This window comes from Patagioenas fasciata, chromosome 3 (genome assembly GCF_037038585.1).
Source record: "Patagioenas fasciata isolate bPatFas1 chromosome 3, bPatFas1.hap1, whole genome shotgun sequence".
NCBI classification, from domain to species: Eukaryota; Metazoa; Chordata; class Aves; order Columbiformes; family Columbidae; genus Patagioenas; species Patagioenas fasciata.
In genome coordinates, this window is record NC_092522.1 from 35,520,405 (window position 1) to 35,541,604 (window position 21,200).

Sequence of the window (21,200 nt, forward strand, 5' to 3'; positions counted from 1 at the left end):
TTGTTTGATAGATGAGATAGTTTCCTGCTGCAGGCATCTTCTATGAAGGCAGAAAAAGGCAAAGAAATGCTGTTTTCTGGCTCAGACTCTGTGCCTGCTGTACTCCTTCAAGAAAAATACTTGGCTAACTGGAGCTGAACTGAGGCCCTTTCCCCTGCAGCAAAGATGTTCTCTTTCTTTTCTGCAGTCAGTATTTTATAAGTGCTCTTTCCTTATCTTGATACAGGTGTGTCGGCTGAGAACGGGGAGCCAATATGTTAACCAGCCTGTGCTCCTCTGGAATTCGTACACAGTGGAGACCTCCTCGGCACTTCTGAACTTGTCCCAGGAAGAAGGTTGGGACAAAATGCTCTGCTGACCCCAAGGGACTGGTAATGGGCAAAAGGGACCTTTCACCTAGACACGGGGAGTTTATCGCTGGCATAGAGTTGGCAGTGGGTGAAAGCCCTTTGTTGTTACTGCTGGCAAACCTGTCGGTGGCTTCCTGCGGGTTCAATGCGGCTGGGAGTGTATCAGTCAGTCCCTGATAACCTTCCTGCCTGTTTTGCCAGGGAGGTGCTGGAAGACAGGCCATGGAAACAGAGCACCTTGCTCACGCCCAAGGGCAGCTGGTGCAGCAGGAGCCGGTGCCATCCTGGCCCCGCGCTTGCAGTTGCTCTGAGCAAAGGCGGTGGCGAGCTGCTCTGCTGCTGCAGGCCCTTGGCGAGCTCCCTGGGTGACTCGCGATGGGATATACGTGTGCTCCCTATGGATCTGCACTCTGGATCAGGGAACAAGACAGGCACATCACGGCAGCCTGTTACCCTCCTGCTGTGAGCAGGCAACGGCACAGCACAAACAGCTATCGGTCTGCTACATCCTGAGCAGAGCCCGCCCAGGTCGGGGACCCAGGGCACGCCGCCGGGACGCAGCGGCCTGCTCGGTACCGGGCTGCAGCCCCATGAGCCAGCGGAGCTGGCACTAGCGGGCACTCCATCGGGGCCCCTTTAAGTGGAGGCCCCGCCCCGGCCCGCCCCGGCCGGCCAATGGGCGCCGCGGCCGCCGCGCCGTTTGTTGCAAGTTTCCCGTCGCGGGCAGGGGCGCGGGGCTGCGGCCGTGCGGGGGTTCGGGGCGGCGGCGCCCGAGGGCAGCGGGGCGCGATGTCCGCTGGGGGCCGTCGGCCTCAGGGCTGAGGAGGGCGGGGGGGAGCGCAGCCATGAGCGCAGTCCGGGGCCCCGGCTAGGGAGCTCTGCATTCCGTCAATAAGCACTCTGCGCTGAGTGTCTCTTGTCCCTTGCACCACGCTGCCAGCTGGTACCTCCCTCCTTTCTGAAGCGTTAACCGGGGAGGGGGTGGAAAGCAAAGGAAGTTTGGTACTTATTTTTTTTTTTCTTTAGGCTTTAGAAAGGGATTCCCTCTTCCTTCCCTCGCGGAGGGCTGCAGGACAGAGTGCGGTGGCGGACGCCAGAGGGGCACAGCTGTAAGCCGGCTGTCCGGAGTCTTGCTCCCGCCACCCCCGCCGCCGCGTACCTGGGGGTGCTGGATGCAAGCTCTGCCGGAGCTCCTCCAACCGTAGCGGCAGCGGCTCGGCAGATGTAGATGCGTGCGTGCGTGTGTGTATGTTTAACCCTTTCTTGGTTCCTCGGATTTGTACCATGCTGAAGATCCTCACCAAAAAGCTCAAGAACCAGAGTTTGAACGAAATTCAACCTTTCCAGCTAAAGGTAAGAACAGGAGGTTTTGTCTCGGTTATTTTTGCACCCTTCATGTAACTAATAATGGGGCCTTGAGACATTAGTAACTTGCAGTGTTTATTATGCTGGGCCAGTTTCCTCTTAGCTGGTGTGCTCAGTAGGAACTGGCCTGGGCTGTGTTCCTGCTACTTAAGTCTTGTTCCTTTGCTCTCAGAGTTACACTGCACAACCTAGCAGGTAATACAAAAAGGTGGATAAAGGCAAATGTATCTGTCTATTCCTTAGAAGGATTAACTTTTAATGGTGTTCACATCTAGCTACATAGGCATTCATAGTCTAATTACCTTTGTATGTGTGCCATCTGTAGTCTTCCAGCTCTCACCTGGCTGGAACTCCACTGTGCTAGGTAATGTACAAACACTATTTGTCTAAAATGCCTTTCAGCTCATTATTTGCTTTTCTCTCACTTCTGATCTAGAAGGCTGGAATATAAGCTAAAGTTTGTAGTCTGGCTCACTGCATTGACCCATGGCTTTCCGAACTCTGCTTACATCCTTTCTTAGTATTAAAAAAAAATAAAACAAAACAAAAAAAAAAAAAAACCACCACAAATTCACAATAAAGGGTTTCTAAGCCCTTCTTGCCAAATGCAAGGAGGAATTTTTGAGCCATATGCAATGGGATAAAAATGGAGTCATTATAAGTTACTTGACAAAAAGTCACCAGATCCTGTATTGGCGAAAGTGTTGTGAACTGAGGGATACTTGCTGAAATCAGTAGAGTTACTCTGTTTCAGCATCAGTACTGTGGAAAGTCTAGTGCCTGGCCCCAAATCAAAGAAGGGATCTGGAAAAAGTGGCAGCCTTCATTGCCTGAGTTGGGGGCTGGGGATCTGTATACCAGACTCTAGAGGAGTCTTTTGTATGTGTTACACAGAGGCGGTTTGCTGTGTGGCTGCATTTCTGCGCAGTCACTCTGGACAGGCTGATGGCAACTTTCTTGGAAACAGTGCTAGTGTTTCCTCAAAGTTTGCTGTGTTTGTGTACTTCTTCCTGCAGGGATTGCACATCCTGTGGTTCTTGGGGGAGGCAGGATTATATTTTATTTTTAGAAATAAAATAAGGGCAATGCTTTAGGTTGTAGTAGATGGATTCAGTGCAGAATATATCTGCAGAGACACGGGGGGATTTCTTTTGAACACTGTGTTTCTGGGTCTTGTGGCTGTGATCACCTCTTTTAGCTTTATTGTTTGTATTTTGGAGCCTCAGGTTGTGAAATGGTGAGAATCTTTAGAAGCAGCAATCAGGGGTATATACAGCCTTCAGGATGCTTGGAGGAAAGCAGGAGAACCCACAGGAGTGTGTATCTGCAGCCATTTTGTTCATATTAGTGCAAAGGTTTCATGCTGCAAACAGGTGGTCTGCAGTCTCCTCAACACAGGAGACTTAGGCTTGCACTGTTTCTTGCCAGGCTAATACATAGACCATCAGAGGTAGCATTGCAGTTTGCCATGGGGAGTGGTACAATGATTGGTATACATGTGTATGGGCAGAAAGCCAGACTTTCAAATTCTGGGTTTATGTAAGTTTTGTAGGCCTTTGGGGACCATGTGCAGCTGCCTGGTCTTGGTTGAGCCTTGTACCAGCATACTAATGAGTTAAGAGAGAGCACTGCACAGTCTGCTAGGTGTGGGCAGTTCTCTTTGCAGGTGTGGACATCGGACAGGTGGCACAAGCAGTGAGTGTTGTGGGAGCTTCCTGTGGCTGCCCTGTGCATGAACCCTCTGATGAGGTCAGGTGTCCTGTGCCATCTCCCTCTGCTGCCTTCAGATGATGTGGGGCTGCCAGGCACAGACTGGACTTCTGTCTTCTCAGCTTCCTCACATTGATTTGTGTCTGTGCAGTATGTATTCTGGCATGTGTGGTATGTGCATTATTTAAAAGATCTAGTCTGCTGTCATTGAAACATAATGAAAAGTTAGGTGTGATCATACAATCAGAGAATGAGCGACCAGTTTAGGTAGAATAAGAACTGATACGCATCTACCATCCAAAACAAGAGCTTTCTGAGCTTTAGAAATTGTGTACTTAGCCAGTCTTTTCCTTCATTACCCACTTGCTTTTGCACTTTATGACCTTTGGAAGTTCCCAAATTCAAGGAAAAGCAAGTTGCTGTTGCATTTCTAGCTTGCAACATTCCTGCAAAGTCCTGAGAGTCCCTCCCTGGGTAAATTGTCAAATCATTTTTGTAAACTTGGGAGATTTGACTAACCTTGGAGTGACATCCAAGCTTTGGGGATCTTTTTGGGATTAAATTTCTGCCCACTGTAAAGATCTTGTTTTGGTACCATGTGTCCCGAATTGGTTTGGTGTGACTATGGCAGGTCTTCTCCCCCACTTGGAGAAGCTGAGAGGCTGCCATTGCCTCCTGTTTGTGAAACCAGGAAATATGCAAGCTTTGGGTGTTGATGTAATGGACTTCATTTTTTCCCTCTACTAAAATTGGTCTTTAGGCAGTTGACAACTAAGGCTGCTCAGAGGGCTTTGACTCGAGGTCTGCTAGTTCATGCTTGTGTTGCTGAGGAAGCTAGTGTCCCTTTATTGCCCTGTCACCAGAAGTCACCCTAATGGGAAGGGAGGGTTTGACTGACTGACATTTTGTCTGCTGTTGGGTTAGTGTCTGCTGCCAGTGGTTTCTGGTAAGGGTGGCTGGGCTGTGAAGTGTGGTAGTTAAGGCTCAAATTTTAACCCTTAGCCTTGGAAGACTGGTCCTGCTGACCTTGCTGTCTCCCTACTGGACACTCGTGACCCTGTAGCGGGGGTGGCTCAGTGGCAGTGTTTCCACTCCTGAGCTGTTGTGGTTCATAGTCCAGCCTGTTGGCTTAGAGTCCCTTCAGCTGCTTTGGCCAAATCCAAGAAAGGATTGTGAATTGGAGCCTTGTGCCTCAGCCTGTTGTTCCACCTCTTGCTTCAGTGGTCTGGTGTTATTTGCTAGAGATTAGGCCAGATTCAGAAACTTCCAGTTTTTGGATGGCTGTTAGAAATTGAGATCCAACAGCAGATCTGACTTTACGGGTAAGAGTTCATCTTTGATAGGAGCTGGCAACTGGGTCTGTTACAGAGCAGACTTTGTGAGACAGGAGAAGAGTGAGAACAAGAGGTTGTCCCATACTATAGTGACATGTTTCAAATAAGGAAAGTGAGACAGACATGTAACTCAAGGACTGAAATTTTCTTTGGTTGTCCAGTCTCACAGTCTAGTACAGTTTTTTATTATTTTCTTTTGTAGTTTTGGACTGGTAGCCCTGAGAAACCTGTCCTGAACTATAAGTCAAATTGTCCAAGAAGCTTTAAAAATGTGTATCCTGGGGTTGCATGTGTGTTTTTGTGATGGAGTACTGATACTGAGCACTTAGAAGTACTCTCCAGCTGACTCAGTGAGCTGTCTACAAATGAAATGTCTTACTCATCCCCACAACTTGGGGTAGAGGTTTCTCGTACAAATGCGCTTCTTCCAAATCCCTCTTCAACTGTTGTGGCCTTGAATATTTGTGTAGTGGCTAAAGTGTAGGTGTCCATTTTCTAAGCTTTGCTTGCAAGCAAGCTCCTTGGGGCAGGGGACATCTGGCTGGAACAAGTCTGCACATTGCCAGTCAAACTAAGCCCTTAATTAGCGGCCCTAGGTGTTATCAGAATGAAACAGTTGGATTGCGGTGTGTTAAAAAATTAACTGGCTGGAACAAGCAGCTGAAGAAAACTAAGCACTGGATTCCATTCCAACTTTGCTGTTGACACAAACTACTTTGGAGGCAATACAATTGTTCTAGTCCACAAGAGTTGTTAAATTACTTATGTACTTGGCATATTTCTTTTTGTCCTGGGCAGGGGTAGTGAAGATATGTTTGTCATTTCCTTAATGTCAATCAACAAAATGAAGTCATATGTGAATCTATTCTGGTGTCAGAGAATTGCATTTCTCTGCTATGTAGTTTTAGCTCTACACTTGCTTACAAGGAAACTGTGGATTAGGCATTAACAAAGCCACCGTGTCAGTTCTCTTCATGTACCTTGCAGCTTGTACATATGCATACGCAGTTCTGGGACTGGCAAGTTATTTTCTGCTGGCATGTGCATCCAGAGCCAGCTATGAGACTCCGGTCTGGCTGGCCAGCCCTGATCAGTGACCGAGAGTTTTCTTGACCATTCCTATATGAAGGGTGCAGTTGTCTGTTCAAAGTGAACCTCAGGCTTGCAGGCAGTGACTTACGAGTCACTGTCCTGGTAATAGCTGGTTATTCTGCAGTGCCAGGAGTGTGTTATTTAATTTTTTTTCTCCTCAGACCAAAAAAGAATGAAGTAGAATTGTTGTTATTAAGGCACAGTGAATGTGCTTTCAAAGGGCTGTGTAAGGGCTCATGCTTTGTATGAATGAAGACAGATTAATTTCCTTCTTTCTTTGGGTTGACTGCTTGTCACGTGTTCAGCCAGCCACTGGTCTTCAGGCTGGCTGAAGACAGCTTGGCACAGTGAAAATTTAGCTTCATCTGTCTCCTGTGGAGTGTGAAGGTTTTCTCTCCTTCATGGATTTTTTTTTTTCCAGCACCTCCCACCAAACAGGTTTATTGCTCTAGGGCTGGAGGACTCTGTTTTACATTGAGCCTTTGCTTTTCCTCCTCCTAACACCTGATAACATTAGGTACTTCTAGTTGGTATTGATCTCATTCAGGAGGGTGGTAAACACTTGCATGAATATAAGTGTGTAAATATAGTTTTGGCTATTGGAGTATCTGAATGTCTGAAGTTAGGCTTGTGATAATTTGGACTAAAATTATGTTAGCGGGTTAGAAATGCTGTGATAGATATTTAACTAAGGAAAAGAATAGAACATGCAATCCCAGTCACTCAGAATTCTGAAAATTTAGTACTATGTATTTAACTCGCATTTCAGTGAAAAAAAGATTAATCCATTTTGCTTTACTGGATAGTGCAGTTCTACTTAATTTCCTGCTGTCATGCACTGTCTTACAGCTCCTGCATCTATGTTGCACTGTTCAGGAGGCTAAAAGTTTCCCTGAGTAGGAAAATAGCTTATATTTAAGTGAAAATAGAAATACTTGGGTCATCATTTATTTTAATTATAGCTCTTGCAAAACAGTGGGTTCACTGTTTTTAAAGTAAAACACAAGGCTTGCATCCGCTTAGGACACCTCTGTGGAGTGGTGGCTGGGCAGGGCACTGCTCTGCTGCAGTGTGCCAGCATGGCCAGCTTCTCTGGGTGTTCCTGGGGTCACAGAAGTGTTGTAGGGATGTCTAAGTATGGGAATCAAGGGCTGCATTCCCTTTTCAGTGCGAAATACACTCCCACCCACAGTGTAGGCAGCACCAACCCCTCCTACCCCCATGCATTTATCTGTAGTCCCTGTTCTCCTGTTCAGTGGGATTCGGGTTGCCGGGTGACCCAACTCTTCCTAGCAACCAGCATCACAGATATGTGTGCACTCAGACTGTTTTCTACTGCAGTAACTGTTGTACATGGCCGTGGGCAGAGCCTGTTTGTCCTCCTGCCACCATTGACCAGCAGAGTTGGCCAGCTGTTTTTGAATAGGCACCAGCACCACCCACAACTGCTCAACACAAACACCCAGGCAAGGATTTAGAGAAAAGCCAATTAGTTGTGACCTTTATCTGCACAGAAAGCATTCTCTGTGTGGTATGAACTCTGCTGTGACCCAAGCTTGAAAGTAGATGTAAAGGACGTATGGACCAACGTGACCTATGCAGAGCTGTCTCCATGCCAATCTGGGCAGGGGCTTGCCCAAGCTGTGGGAACGTGGCACACAGGTGAAACACTGTTCAAAGTCTGGATCATTCTGGACCAGTTTGGTTACTGCTTGGGGGCAGACAGCTTGGGGTGCCTCTGGGCATTTCTCCCCTCTCTTGCTACGTTCTTCTTGCTTTTCAGACCCAGTATAATCTCCTCCCTGCTGTAGACTGATCTGTTTACATTGACCTATCCTCTGTGTGTCCCTCAGTATACATAGAACTGAATTGTTCAGTTGTTGTAGGACAGGCATTTTGAGGCTGCAGCATCTAAGGAGCTGGCTGAGGCAGGGTGAGCTGATCTTACATAGTGAGTAATCTCTCTTCCTCCTCTGTAATTACTGCAGCACACCAAACACTCAGCCAGGTGAACTTCTGTTGTTCTTTGAGATAGCCCTAGCAGAATGGGAATGCTGCAACAGAATACCCTTGTGTGGGTTGCTTCTCTAGTCCAGCCGTGATAGCTTCATGGAGGGTGAAATAGTGTGGACACTTACAGAAACTTCCTGGTGTTCCTGAATGTAAGAAAGTATCTTGCTCGGAAGATTTGCACCAAAGCTGCCACATAGCTGCATGTGCAAAAATCCAAATCCTGGGTCTTCCTAGTTGTTCTGGGTTAGCATGGCAGAATGTCATCTGAGGGTGGCGGGGGCTAAAAGCCCAAAGAAGGTTTTGTGAGTAACCATCAACTTTGCAAGCAGCTTGTGTGGACCAGTCTTTGCTTCTAGACCTCTGTTCCCTGAGCGCCCTTAGCCAGCCAGCCCACCATTCAGGCTCACTGTAGAAGTAAAGTCCTGCTGCGAAGCCCCTCCAGCTTGCCAAGGGCTGAGCTGTAGTGCTGGGAACAAAGATCAATGCCTCTGTGCCCAACTGGCATGCATCTTCTAAATGAGGGTTGTTGGTGAGGAGATGTGGAAAAACCTGGGGAGGTGTCCCTTGGGCTTGGTAGACTGTGAGTCTATGGATTCTCTTCCTCAAATGAGCTGCCATCATGAGGTACTGGCATGACTGGATTGGTTTGTTGTTGCACCCAGCAAACACACCTGAGAAAAGCCCTTTACAGCTTTGCATGGAATCACCTCCCCACCCTTGTTCCAGCATCAGCCTATATGAGATGACTTAAGATTTCAGGGCTGGAAACACCTTCTGAGGAAAAGAGGAAACTAGTGCTAGAGCCGAAGCACCCTGAAGAGGTTTTTATTAGTCATGGCTCCCATTTCAGGAATGGGTTGACCTGAGGTTTATTGCCTGAATGCAAGGTAAATGGTCCTTATCTGAATTTAAATTTATGAAAGGACAGGAGATGCTTGGATAAAGTTCTCTCAAATATCTCAGTATTCATTAATGTCCATAATGAGAGCAGATGGACCTTGGTTTCTGACATTTCTTGGGAATAAACTATTGATTTGCCTTGGGTAGCTGCTTAATTGATTTGACAGGGCTACAAACCTGTTTTCAAGCTACTGATTTCAAAGAGGTCTCAGAATTCAAGTTGCTGATGGCATAAAGATCCTATCCCCTCACACTCATTTTGTTGAAAAATCTGTCTCATCTTATCCCTTCCTAATGGGGTCACATTGTTTCCATGATGCAGGCCATTTTTTATTCACCTTGTTTCTTGGCATGAGAGGCCACAATCTGCCAAGCTCTAAATGCACATAACATGAGAAGAAAATTCCCTCTGGTTGAACGGGGAATTTCACATCTTGAGGAAAGGTGCCAGGGGGACAGCTAGATCCTCCAGTTTGCTGAAAGTGTGTCTGGATGTAAGCTGGGAAAATATAAAATAATCATTTCATATCCTGTCACCCAGTTATTACACACAAAGCCAAGTGCTTGTTCTAGACAGTTGTCTGCAGCCACTCTTTTCATGTGGGTTTTTTTTTGTTTATTTTGTTCTTTATTCCTAGGCATCGGTTATTCCAAATAAATGAAAGTTCTTTGGCCAAAGGCTAATTAACAGGAGAGACCAGTGGTATTTGGTGTGGAGCATATGAATTAAAATAATTTAGAGGCTTAAAAAAATCAGCATCTTCCACAAATATATTTTCGTTCATAGAAAACCCTTTATTCTGGCTTGGACAGAACAGGTCATTCTTGGGAAACCCCTCAGTGGTATTTTGCAGGGAGCTGTAGTGCAATGTAACTTTTCCCCTGTCTTGCTCCTGACACTGTATGCAGGGGTGTGGATTTAGCAGGTGGTGCATGGACATTGTTTCAGTACCTCTCTGTGGTGTGTGAGGTGAGCTGGTTCTTCAGGAACACTGTTGGGTTTTGTTCTGCGCATCTCCTTGTGTTGTGACATTGCAAGTAAAAGCATGTGCTGCGTGGCCTGCCTGTGAATGGGGTTCAAGAGCACCCATCCTTTGTCAGACCTACAGTCTCTTTTCCCAGTATCCTCTCTTCTGCAGGTGCCACAGGTGGGCACCTAGTGGAAACTGTAAGAACAGCATATACTTTGGTTTTGGGGACTACTTGAGACAGAACTGCTGTCTGTGTATTAGTAGCCCAGTGGACTTTTTTGACCTAAACCTGTCTACTACACCAAATCTATGTAGGGTCTTTGCATCCAGAACATCCTGTGGCAAAAACTTTCAAACCTTAACCACATGTTGCTGAAGGATCACCTGCTGTTTGTTTAGAACCTGCCTCTTAATAAATTAATTTCATGCTTTCTGGCATATATATTGGAGGAGAGAGTAAATATTCAAATTGTGGCTTTGTGCCACTCATCTCTAGCCCATCCCTCCATGTGTGGGGTGAAGAGACCACCCCTTTGGCCAGATTGTGTGATTCCCAGTGGTTCCTAGTTGGGACAATGCCTACCAGGAAAGGATCTGGTGCAGTGAGAGCCACTGCAAGTTTTTACATTGTCTTAACTCTTACTTTAAAAACACCCAATCAGATGGATCAAAGATCTGGTCATGAAGGATTATCCTGTGTTATTGGCTTGCTCCACTGTGAAACACAAGGAGTTTGGTGTAAATCTGTAGAGATGAAACAGCTTGTGTCTACTTATACTCAGAAGGGTTAACACGGTAACTTTAGAGGAGGAGAAGCCTGAAATGTCTCATGTGCTCCAAATGCATTTTCCAGCCTGACTGTAAGGCATTGTTCCTTTTGTCTGCAAATTCTGACTTATGTAGTTCTTTATGGCTAAGCAGAGGTGAGTGTCGAGTGAGGTCTCCCAACACAGGCAGCTTCTCCTCAGCTAATGAGTATCTTGGGGCAATGGCAGTTGCTCTCTCTGGGTCTTTTGAGGAGGGAATGGAAAAACTGTTACCAGATGCATTGTTTATGGCAGCTGCTGTCAGCTGTGTTTCCTTGATAGAGGAGACTGGTGGAGCTGGGGAGTTGCTGTAAGCTGTTAGAGAAGCTGGTCTGTGCAAAGAGACCTCCTCACAGCAATGTAATAACTGAGCTCAGCCAGTGGGTCTGGTGCTTTTCTGGTTCTAGGTGTCCCTTGTACTCTCTTCCCAGTATGTCTGAGAGGGTTGTCAGCCTGTGATAAATAGTGCTGCTTTTAATATGACTGTGTTTGGAGCTGAGGGTCAGCAGCAAAATGGACTTTAAAATACAGATTGAGCTAAGTCACTATAATATTAATGCAGGGGGGGATGAGGTCTAGTAGTGAATGTCTTTAATCCTTCAGGCTCCTTCTTGTCTTTCTGGACTGCTGTGCTTTGTGGTGTCAACACTGCTTCTGTGGATGTGAGCCAGGGGAATGCCAGGGCTTCATGCTGTGAGCTGTCAGAGGAGTTGACCTCTTTTGCAAAGGGATCTCTTTAGAGCACAACCGTTTTTTAGGGCGCTGCTTCTTTCTGATGGGTGTTTCCTGATGCTTTACCACTGTTTTCTTTGCTAATTCCCTTCTGAACTACGTGGGTAAAATGCCATCTCTATGTAACAAGTAGATGCTAGTTTTCCAACAGAATCATTGAAACTTGGACATGAATTAGCCATAAATCTCTATCACATCAGCAAAGCCATGAACAGGGTAACAGAGCTGGAGAGAAACTTATTGTGTGGCTCTGTCACATGACTGCCAGCTGAGGCCAGGCTGTGCTGAGTATTTGTAATGAGCAGAAGCTGAGTGGTGGGAGGAGACAAGAACACTTGCTGGAGACTTACTGGGATGTGACACATCTGGAAGCTTCACTTGCAGGTAGAAGTGGAGTTGGAGTGTATGGTGTGTTTCACCACACTAAGAGCTATAAACCTAAACTAGCCTCTTAGGCTAACTTCCTAGGGACAGCTTGAGAATTTTGTAAAAAATTGCTACCAGAAAGGATGGTACATATCACAGCATGGAGCTGCGTATTCCCGTGGCTCCCATACTGCAGAAGCAGTCTTATTTGGTAAAATGTAGTGGTCTGGGAAGGCAAGGAGAGAACTGGAGGATTAGAGGCTCTACTTCAGCAGTAATACCTGTTACCAGGCCCCATCCACCTGCTGTGTAAGGGCTGCAGTGACTTCATTTCATCGTAATTTCCAACACTGTGAACTGTTAAATCATAGCTGCAGTCATGTTCAGGGCAATGTTTACACCAAGAGACTCTGGTTCTCATAGTGGCTTTGAGGATAAGCTGAATGGAGTTCTCTAAGATTTGGAATGTGTTCAGTGCTAAGGACCAAAGTCTGAGTGTCTTCTGCCTAGAAGGCTTTTTAAAGTCTCTTATTTTAGTTGCTAGCATTCCTTTTCCTCTGTTGCCACAGAAGTTTGGCTGGTGGAAGGAGCATGTGCATATAAGTGGGTGTCTATACAGCTGGTCTCTGCTGAGTAGAACTGAGTCTGTTCTACTGTCTTTACAAGTATGGCCTTTTGGAGGTTTATCTTGAGTGGAATTTAAAAGGATGGTCTTGATTTTGTTCTTCTAACAAAATTCACCCAGAGCTTTTGAGAACAGGCCCGTGGTAGATAGGAGTCAATGGAAAAGGCTATTGCTGTGGCTCACCTGGTCCCTAGCTGTTGTAAAACAGTGGAGCTCAACTGTAGACATAGATGCCTTCAGTTCCCTGTGACTGGAGAAATCAGATGCGTGCTGTTTCTGGTGACTATGGAATCCATGTGTTTATGCACCATAGGCTCATTGGTGCTGTATACTGTACCCCTCTGGAGAAATGGTGATGCATTGGGACCTGCTGTATTTTTTTTTTTATTTTATTTTAAATTTGCAAAAGCCTCTGGTGTTTATCTTTAGTCTTCCCTTGCAAAATCATCTCAGCATAGCCCTGGGAAAAGCAGGGGGAGATTTAGAAAAGGTTAGATGCGGACTCTGACTGCTGCAAGAGAAGTGATGTGGAGTAGATAAGAGAGTGCAGAGAGTCCAGCTGTGCTCTGTGGGTTTGATGAACCATTTTTTGAGCGTTCTCTGTGCCCCTTCCCAGTGCTAAAGCCAGCCCTGCTGCACTTGTCTCTGCATAGAGTCACTCCACTTGCAAATGAGGATCCCCAAGGCTGGGGCAGTGCCCTGTCATCTCTGTAACTCTAGTCACGTTTGACCACAGTTGTAACTTCTGTCCAGGAGCTGTAGAGAGCAGATAAACATAATCTTGCTGTGCCAAAAGTATGTTTAAATGACATGTATTAATTTATTAATAGAATTACAGGAGGATGAGGGAGAAGATTTAAAACAATAAGAGGACCACACATGCAACTCCCTGCACCCACCTCCCTCTCACATCCTCGCTGTTCTGTGCAAGCCTAGTGCTTTCCCCTTTTAATATCTAGGTAACCCAACTTAAGCTCATGCTTCCAGAAATCAAGTTCAACCATTGTTCCGCAGAACAGAAGCTCAGTTCCTGTGTTCTCTGGATGATAAGTCCCACCACTTGCACTCTGAGTTGCCATTCACCATGTTTACCTGTGTTTGTGTAAAGTAAGCAGTCAATGGAACTGACATTGTGGACTCTGCTACCTAGAGTGACTCTCTGCCTCCCTCAAATCTGTGGAACAACCAGTGGTTAACTAGATTCTAGACCTATGCAGAAGACTAAAGGTGCAGCATTCCTACAAAAAATAGGAATTTGGCTGTCTTTGGCATGGGACAGGCCTGTAAAACAAGGGCCCTTGAGGAGTGCTGTGTCCCACTGGCCCACCACCACTTCCACTGACTTGGCCAGACAGCTGCTCTGTCAAGCAGGACAGTGTTCAAGGGTTTGAACCCTGGGTTTGAATTTAGTCATTTGCAAGGAAATTGGAAAAGGAGTTTGAAGGCAGAGCTATTATGAAAGTTAAAAAGGAAAATAATAATAACAATGGAAAAAAAGACTTTATAAAGCTTATCCAAACTAGGACTGTTCTGACTGGAAGCTTAACTCTTGAAGGACCCAGATCTAGTTTAGGTAGTCATATCTCACATGTGGATGTTTGAAGAGTGAACTGAATTTAATCTCTAACTCTGTTGCTTTTCTTGAGGAGAGCCTCTTTTACTAGCATAAATTGTCCCTGTAATGCTGAATACCTCTAAAATAAAATTTAAAGGAGAACTTGGCAGAGGAGTTAGATGTTCATTTGAAGGTCGGTTTGACTCACTCTTTCCTTCTTCCTCATGTTTTTCCATGGCTCAAACCTGCCTTTCAGTGTCTCATAATCTCCCTTGTTTTCCCACTCTCTCTAATTCAGAGTTTTTTTATAATTGGGAAGATGGCACCTCACTCATTCAAAATCAGGCAGTGTCCCATGGCAACTACAGGGATTGTTGACCTGGTGAAACAACAGTGTGGAAACTTAGTCAAATGTTTTTACTGAAGCCAGGCAGTTGGGTAGGAAAAGAGCCAGCAGCAGAGCCCTGTGCTGTAGGATGCCCTGTCTCTAGCAGCTGCTCTGTAGGCAGCGTGGCAAGGAAAAGTGAGCTCTGGTTTCATTTCCTCAGTCTGAAGAAATGAAATTGGGTTCCCCATGGCAGAGATACCACTAATCATGGTGCGCTACTCATCCCTTTCTGCTTTTGTGCCAAGAACCAGCGAGTGAGACCACCTCAGCAAAGTCTCTTTCCCAGGGCACATGAAAGGCACTCTACTGGAGTGCCAGGGCTTGAGTGAGCAAGCCTGTGTCACAAACAGCCTTAAATGTGGCAGGACAAGCAGCACTGGCCTCTGCTGGGCAAGTCACCTCCCTGGAGGTGAACTTTCTCCTTCCCAGAGGGGCACTGGAAATGATGCTGTCCAGCCTGTGTGCATTCTTGATTCAATCCGGGAATGCCTGTGGTCAGCTGTATCTTTGTCTTGTCTGCTCTTCACACATATACCCTCTGTTGCACTAAACCACCCTGTTGGTGTTTACAATACAATTAAGTGAAGCCTGTTGGGAGACACTTCTTCTGCCTTAGAAGTGAGATTCCCTTCTCTTTTGTAAACTCCCAGATGATTCTTAATGTAATTACTTTTCACCATATGATAGCAGGTTAATTTCTCTTCTGTAAGCAAAACAAGAGGAACTTGGCTTTAACAGGGGGGTGGGGTTTTCCTATCCTCTGGTGTATTTCAAGGCTTCAGACTCTAAGGGTGACTGGACCCTTGAGGAACTGGGTAGCTCTGGCTGCTGCTAGTTATCATTACTCAGTTGACAAGCAGCAGTGTGATAAGAGGGGCAAAGATTTTTCTCACTTTTTTTTGTCTTTTACCTGCTAGTTTCTTTCATGTTAAATGTCCTTCAAAGTTATAAGCTTTACACTCAATTCTCCTTAAATACTGTCTGGTTATTCTTCACAAACCCATCTTTCCATAGTGGAGGTTGATGCAAAAATCAAATGCATGGGAAAGTTTGTCCATGTTTCGATCTGGCGTGGTAGGAGTCCTTAGCCTGACAGAAGGCATATCTGGTGCCAGAGATGAAGGACCCAAGTGTAAGACTGAGATCCTCATCAACAGGAGGCTGCTGTCTTTGAACTTCAGATCTGATGCATTTCCTGAAGAAAGACTGGAGGGTGGATGGGTACTCATTGTTTGTTTTCTGACTTGTTTTGTGCCATGGCTTATAAACATTTACACATTTATATGCATTGTCTCTTTAATTTTGCAGGTAAAGGTACAGAGTGTACTGGGCACAGTTCTGGACAACCTGTTCTAGTTGACTCAGCTTGAGTAGGGGCTTAGACTAGATGATGCCAAGAGGTCTCTTCCAGTCTAAACAGTTCTGTGATTTATGTACTGTGGATGAAGCCATGATCTAGTGGGATCTTTGATATGAAGATCAAGTTTTCAGTTATCACAGTCACACAATTCTGAGTTCGTGAGGCAAACAAGGCTGTACTGCCTCGGACAACAGTAAATCTGTAGCTAGGATAAGGCAGAGACTGTGCGAGGGAGGCAGGAGGCTTGAACACAATACTGCTGTGTTTAGTGGAATGCTTTTGAAGAGAGGACAGTGTTGCTGTTAAAGCCTGAGAAGAGTTGAGGGAGCATTTACCTCCTACTAGTCAGAGCATTAGTCTTTGATTCCCTGTGTCTATGTAGTGTCTTGAAATTCTTGTTATTCATACACACAGTCCTTTTTTAAATCTACCATTAATCTCTGCCTGAGTGATATACTACAGCAAGGAGTTTAATGTATAAAATTTAAACTCTGCAAGTTTAATGGTTAGGCTATGAACGATGGTTCTCTGTTAGGGAACATGGGAGCTAGGGTCTCATACATAGGAGTATCAGTTCCCACAACCAGGATATAATTTGTGGAAGGATTTACTAATAAGAAAAGAATGTAACAATACTAAAATAGAAGACCTTTCCGAGTGACAAATCTGGGGAAAATGATTATCTCTCATTGAAAGATGTGAAGACCAAGAAGGAGGGTATTTGTGTGTATGTAACCCACACAAAATCAGAGATGAGAGGACTTCTGAAAAGACAGTGCAGGTCATCAGACATTAGAGATAATGTGACTTCTGAGTTTTATCAACTGTGTACTTCAGGCATAAAATGCACATTTTCTGGATTTTAAGGCTTTTTTAGGGTTAGCCTGTGACGTGTATTACAAAAATATTCTGATTTCTGAGGACATTGTCTAGAGCAAGAGTATAATAAACCAGTGGGTGTAGTGGGAGAAACCAACTCTGAATATTGGGAGAAATGTGCTACTCATGTGCTTTTCCAAAAGAAAACACAGGTGTCAGGAAGAGTGGTTTAATAGGTGTCTCTAATTGCCTTGATTCTGAAAAGCACTTGATATGTTGCTCATAAAAACTGTAGTTGATTTTAGAAGAAGGGGTGCTTACTTTTCCATGGCTAGCATCGGGAGGATGATTAGCAAGACTGTGGGAGCCCCTTTTTTCCATGAAGCCTTTTGTATTGTCCTACTACTTTAATTTCTTTGAGGTATCCTGTGGGACCAAATCTGCAGACTCAATATCTTCTTGTTTGAAAGAGGTTTCTCTTTTCTCACAAGTGCTCTGAACAAAGCCTATAGATAAGTGTTCAAGGCAACTTACAGGAGATTAGTCTTGGGCTGCCTGTGGGACTGGGAAGACTTAGCAGAGGAGACTTATCCATGTGAGACTAGAGGCTAGCAAAATTGCACTTGTACAGTGAGTACAGGGAGGAGTGAATATTCTGGAAGTCTAGGACCAGTACACACAAAGACCTTCAAAATGTCAATCATTGACTCAAATCCAACTCCTATCTTAAGCATCTCAAGCCAGTGACATTGTGCAGTAGCTCTTTGACCTGCATGTGCTAGATGTCATTGCCTCTTTTTTGGAAGCAGCACCATGCCATGCATTGACATTTACAGCACAAAAACTGGAGGTGATGGCTTTCCCACACAGAGCTGTTAAAACTCACTGAAAACCCAGCTATTTCTAAATGGAAGGTTGTGGTTTTGTTTTGTTTTTTAATGTGGGAATGAGCCACAGACTAAGGTCAGTACCTCTCGAGTTAGAATTGGAGCCTTAGCTTTTGTAATGAAGACAGGACCACTGTCTGTCTGTACAGCAGCTAGCACAATGGCATCTCAGTGTCAGCTGTCCCCTCTGTGTGAACTACCATGGCACAAAAAAGGTATTATACCTGTTCTGGGGACAAATAGAAGTTTATTAATTTGGCAGTGTTCCTCAGTGCCAGCCGCATTTATTAAATTACGCATGTGCGTGAATATGTACAACAAAATTGTAATTGGATGGGAAAAACAACTCCCTACATTTACTTTAGACACATCAGCAATGGGGATTAGTCTGTGCCGCTTTCCCCATTCATCATTTGGCAGTTGGGCAGTTTAAAGACTAGCAAGGAAGGAAAGTATTTTCTGATTTCTTAAAGGGCAACATGAATATAGAAGGGCAAAAGGTAGCTTCTAAAAAAGGAGGAGAAAAAAGGTGACAGCAAGCTTTTGGGGGAACACAACCCCCAAAGGCAATCCTGGAGGATGGTCACGAAACAGCTGTGTTGACTTAAGAGCTGTCAAATTCAGTATCAATCAGAATTTCTCCACTATTTCTGTTTCTCTGCATAGGAACCTAGTTAAGTGCAGTTGTTCTTTTGGGTCTCTGGGAGGCTGAAACACTTCAGGGACGTTTCTGTAGGAACAGTGGTGGAGGTGAAATGGTCCAGTCTCTAATGGTTGTATTCTCCCTCATCTATAAAAGTCAAGCACGGGTTATCAGACACTTTTAAGATGGAAATACAGAATGTAACCTTTTGAAACCTATTGCCACTGGATTCTGTTGTGCCCAAGTAGCTTGTGGGACTCAGCTAAGAATGATGGGAATGTTTGTTCTGAATAAAAAAGTGTAAGCAATAATAGAGCTGACATTGCAGTGATCATGTTATTTCAGAACTGTCTCTTTTAATGGTGTCCTTTGACCCATTTGGTTTTGGCCATTGCCAGAGACACATACTAAGCTGCATAGCTCAAAGGTTTGATCTAGTAACCTCCAGGTATTCTCTATGCAGCAGAGCAAGTCACTTAGGAATAAGGTAGATAGGGTTTCCTCTACATAGGAAACACAGCAGCAGTGGGATCTATCTGACCTACAAAAGCTTGGTTTCAGACCTCTTAAGCCTTCTCAAGAGACAAGTACCAAGTTTGTTCAATGTTAGAACATGTGTTGAGTAAGTGGTATTTGAGTATACAGCAAGTGGTTGGTGAAGTCCATTGGCAATGTTCCTAAAAATTCCTGATAGACAAAACATGCGAGTTGTCGTTACTCTTGGAGCATTTAAAGGTGTTCAGTGGCACCGTAAGAATCTGTGCTGGTGGGGACAACAAAATGTTATTGCTTGCATTTCTGTGAAATAATATTTTTTATTTCTGTTGCATTCTTCAGAGTTGTTCTGTTGGAAAGTAAAATGAGTCTGTTTGGTGGTTTATGTGTGTATGCCTTCAAGGGGAAAGTGTGGGTACATACATAGGATGGCTAAAGTTAACATGCCACTTCCATTTGTGGGTGTCTTGCAAGATGATAATGCTGTTGACAGGATGTGTCTTTATTTCAGCAGTGGGTTTTGGAGATTCAGTTGTCCACGTGACGTGGATGTGGTAGGCCATGATGGTTGTAAGCTGTGTGTCTGGGGAGTGAAGGGCAGGGTGTGTTTGTTGTGCTTGGGAAAGAGTTGGTGGTGCAGTAAGGTGGAAATAGTGGTAGGCTGTGTGTTTTCTGTTGCTGCAAGTAAGAGGATATGATGGGAGTTTGAGGCTGGGAGATGAGGATGTGTATACAAGGAGGTGCTACAGCTGGGTGTGTGTGGTTAGGTGGGGTGGATGCCTGCAGGATATGAGAGGGGGAGGGTGGGGGAAGTGGCTTGGGCAACAGCAGAGCAATGTTTAGTGTTCTTGATGAAGCCTTTTCTTTCTCCTTGTCCCCTAGATCTCCTACCCCCCAAGTGATGAGGACAGCGATGACTCTGAGGGAGAGAACCAGGAACTTGCTCAGATTGACAGAGGTAAAGAGATGAAATAGGAGGGTCCTGTGATGCTACATCTGAAGTCCATTTTGCTTTTCACTTGTGCTCTTGGAAATGCCTGCTTTACTGTCCACAACCAGATGCATTAAATCAGTCACCTTGAAGTCTTTGGGACCTCACAGGGAGAAGCTGCTGCTATCATATGCTGCAGTTGCACTATTCTTATCAGAGACAGGCATTGTTAACCACATGTTAAGGCCCCAGTGCTGCAGACATGGGACAGAGAAGGTCTTAATTGGGCCAGCAGCAGAGCTGAGACTGAAAATATGTCTTCTATTCCATGCTTGTGCACCTGCATCATTGTTTTTCCAGGTTTTCTCTTCCTTGCCATTTTGAGTTTTGACCTTCACTTTCCTCGTTCCCCTGGACTCATTGTCTGATTAACTCACTCCCTTGTTCCTGTACTGTCAGTATTGGGCAGTCCTATTCTTGACTCTAGCTGAGGGTCTTTGATAGAGTAGTGACAAGTGCTCTGCTGTTGTTTCTGAACCTGGTATGAAGCAGCTTAGAGCTGCAGGTGAAATCTGTAGTAAATGCATCTGTTGAGCTATGCTAAGTCTCTATCATTTGTGCATGCCCTATGTTTTATTTTTGTTTAGCCAAATTCAAGTGGATTCTTATGCAAAGGTGGAAGTTAAATTCCTGACCCACAGGACATGTCATGTTGAAATTCAAATGTGTGCTCCATGTGCTTAGCATAGAAAGAGCTCAGCAGAACAGGTAAAGTGTGCCCAACTTGTGGCTGAAGGCAGGCTCTCTTGTATGACAAGCCTTGTAATAGAAAGAGGACTTTCACCTCCAGAAACTAGATCTTGATTATGTGAGCCACAGACATGCTGATTAGAATAATGTAACTTGCTTGCCTCCTCTGTTTTCAGAACTGGTCACTAGAACTTAATGTTTTCAGCTAGAGGCAAGTGCCTAACAACATGTTTGTAAGATCATGTCGTCTTCATGTTCAGGGGATGAGGTGGTTAGCAGGTCTGTAAGCTTGTTCTGCAACTAGCCTTCAAGGTGACAGTTTGTGAGGGGATGTCTAGCAACCTGGTCTAACCAAAGATTTGGAAATATTTAGCTGAGGGATGTTTCTTCTGGAGAAGAAAAGATGTGAAAACATCTCAGAAGTTTACTTGGGAGGAGATACAAGAAAACAGGTCAGGAGAAAGCAGGTCCAGTTTACTAGGGTGTGGGACACAGATCTGCTGTGCCACTCCTCTATCTCCTCCTCCCACCAGAGAGAAGACGGAATTGTACCTTGACCCCTCTGGCCACCAACCAGCTCCAGAACCAGGAGAACCAATGCTGCAAGGTTCGGGCCCTCTTCCATGCCAGCCTTGACCGCCACAGCTCAGAAGAGGAGCTGGAGCGCATCAACCGAGAGTTCGCCGCTGAGAAGCGAAAGTGGTCCCAGGTCAGCAGGCTTGCCTGCTGCAGTGACAGTAACAACACCTCCTCCAGTGATGAAGAAGTGAAGAACTTGTGTGCGATGTCCTTCCGGCCTGTGGCAGAGCAGGCCGATGGCCTGCACGCCAGCCCAAGCCCTGTGCTGTTCAGTGCCTCCCCTCCCAAGAGAGTCCAGCCCCTGGCACGGAGCCCAGCCTCCAGACCTTTAATCTTCACAAGCGTTGGGGCGGGCCTTGAGCAAGTCATGCCCTGTAAGAGACATCGACAAGGATATGGGGATAAGGTCAGCAGGCCCAGTCTTGACCTGGAAAAAATGCAGCAGGTAAGGCAGAACTTCATATCAGGAAAGCAGCATCACTTGAGAGAAGGTGTCATAAGCAAAGATTGAGAAGGATTATTAAGGTAG

The 21,200-nt window shown here is 45.3% G+C and overlaps 1 protein-coding gene across 3 annotated transcripts in view; it reads left to right on the forward strand.

The window, feature by feature from the left end:
• The first annotated feature begins 1,128 nt into the window (after nt 1–1,128).
• LOC136100143 (uncharacterized) overlaps nt 1,129–21,200 on the forward strand; it is a 57,414-nt gene continuing 37,342 nt past the window's right edge. The window contains exons 1-4 of one of the 3 annotated variants that reach the window (XM_065834981.2): nt 1,132–1,293; nt 1,377–1,703; nt 19,294–19,369; nt 20,626–21,116. In XM_065834981.2, the coding sequence (XP_065691053.1) occupies nt 1,599–1,703; nt 19,294–19,369; nt 20,626–21,116 (672 nt within the window). In that variant the 5' untranslated portion in view covers nt 1,132–1,293; nt 1,377–1,598. Of the gene's footprint in view, nt 1,704–19,293; nt 19,370–20,625; nt 21,117–21,200 lie in introns of all 3 variants that reach the window. The other 2 variants (XM_065834982.2, XM_065834984.2) reach the window with 2 other exon arrangements.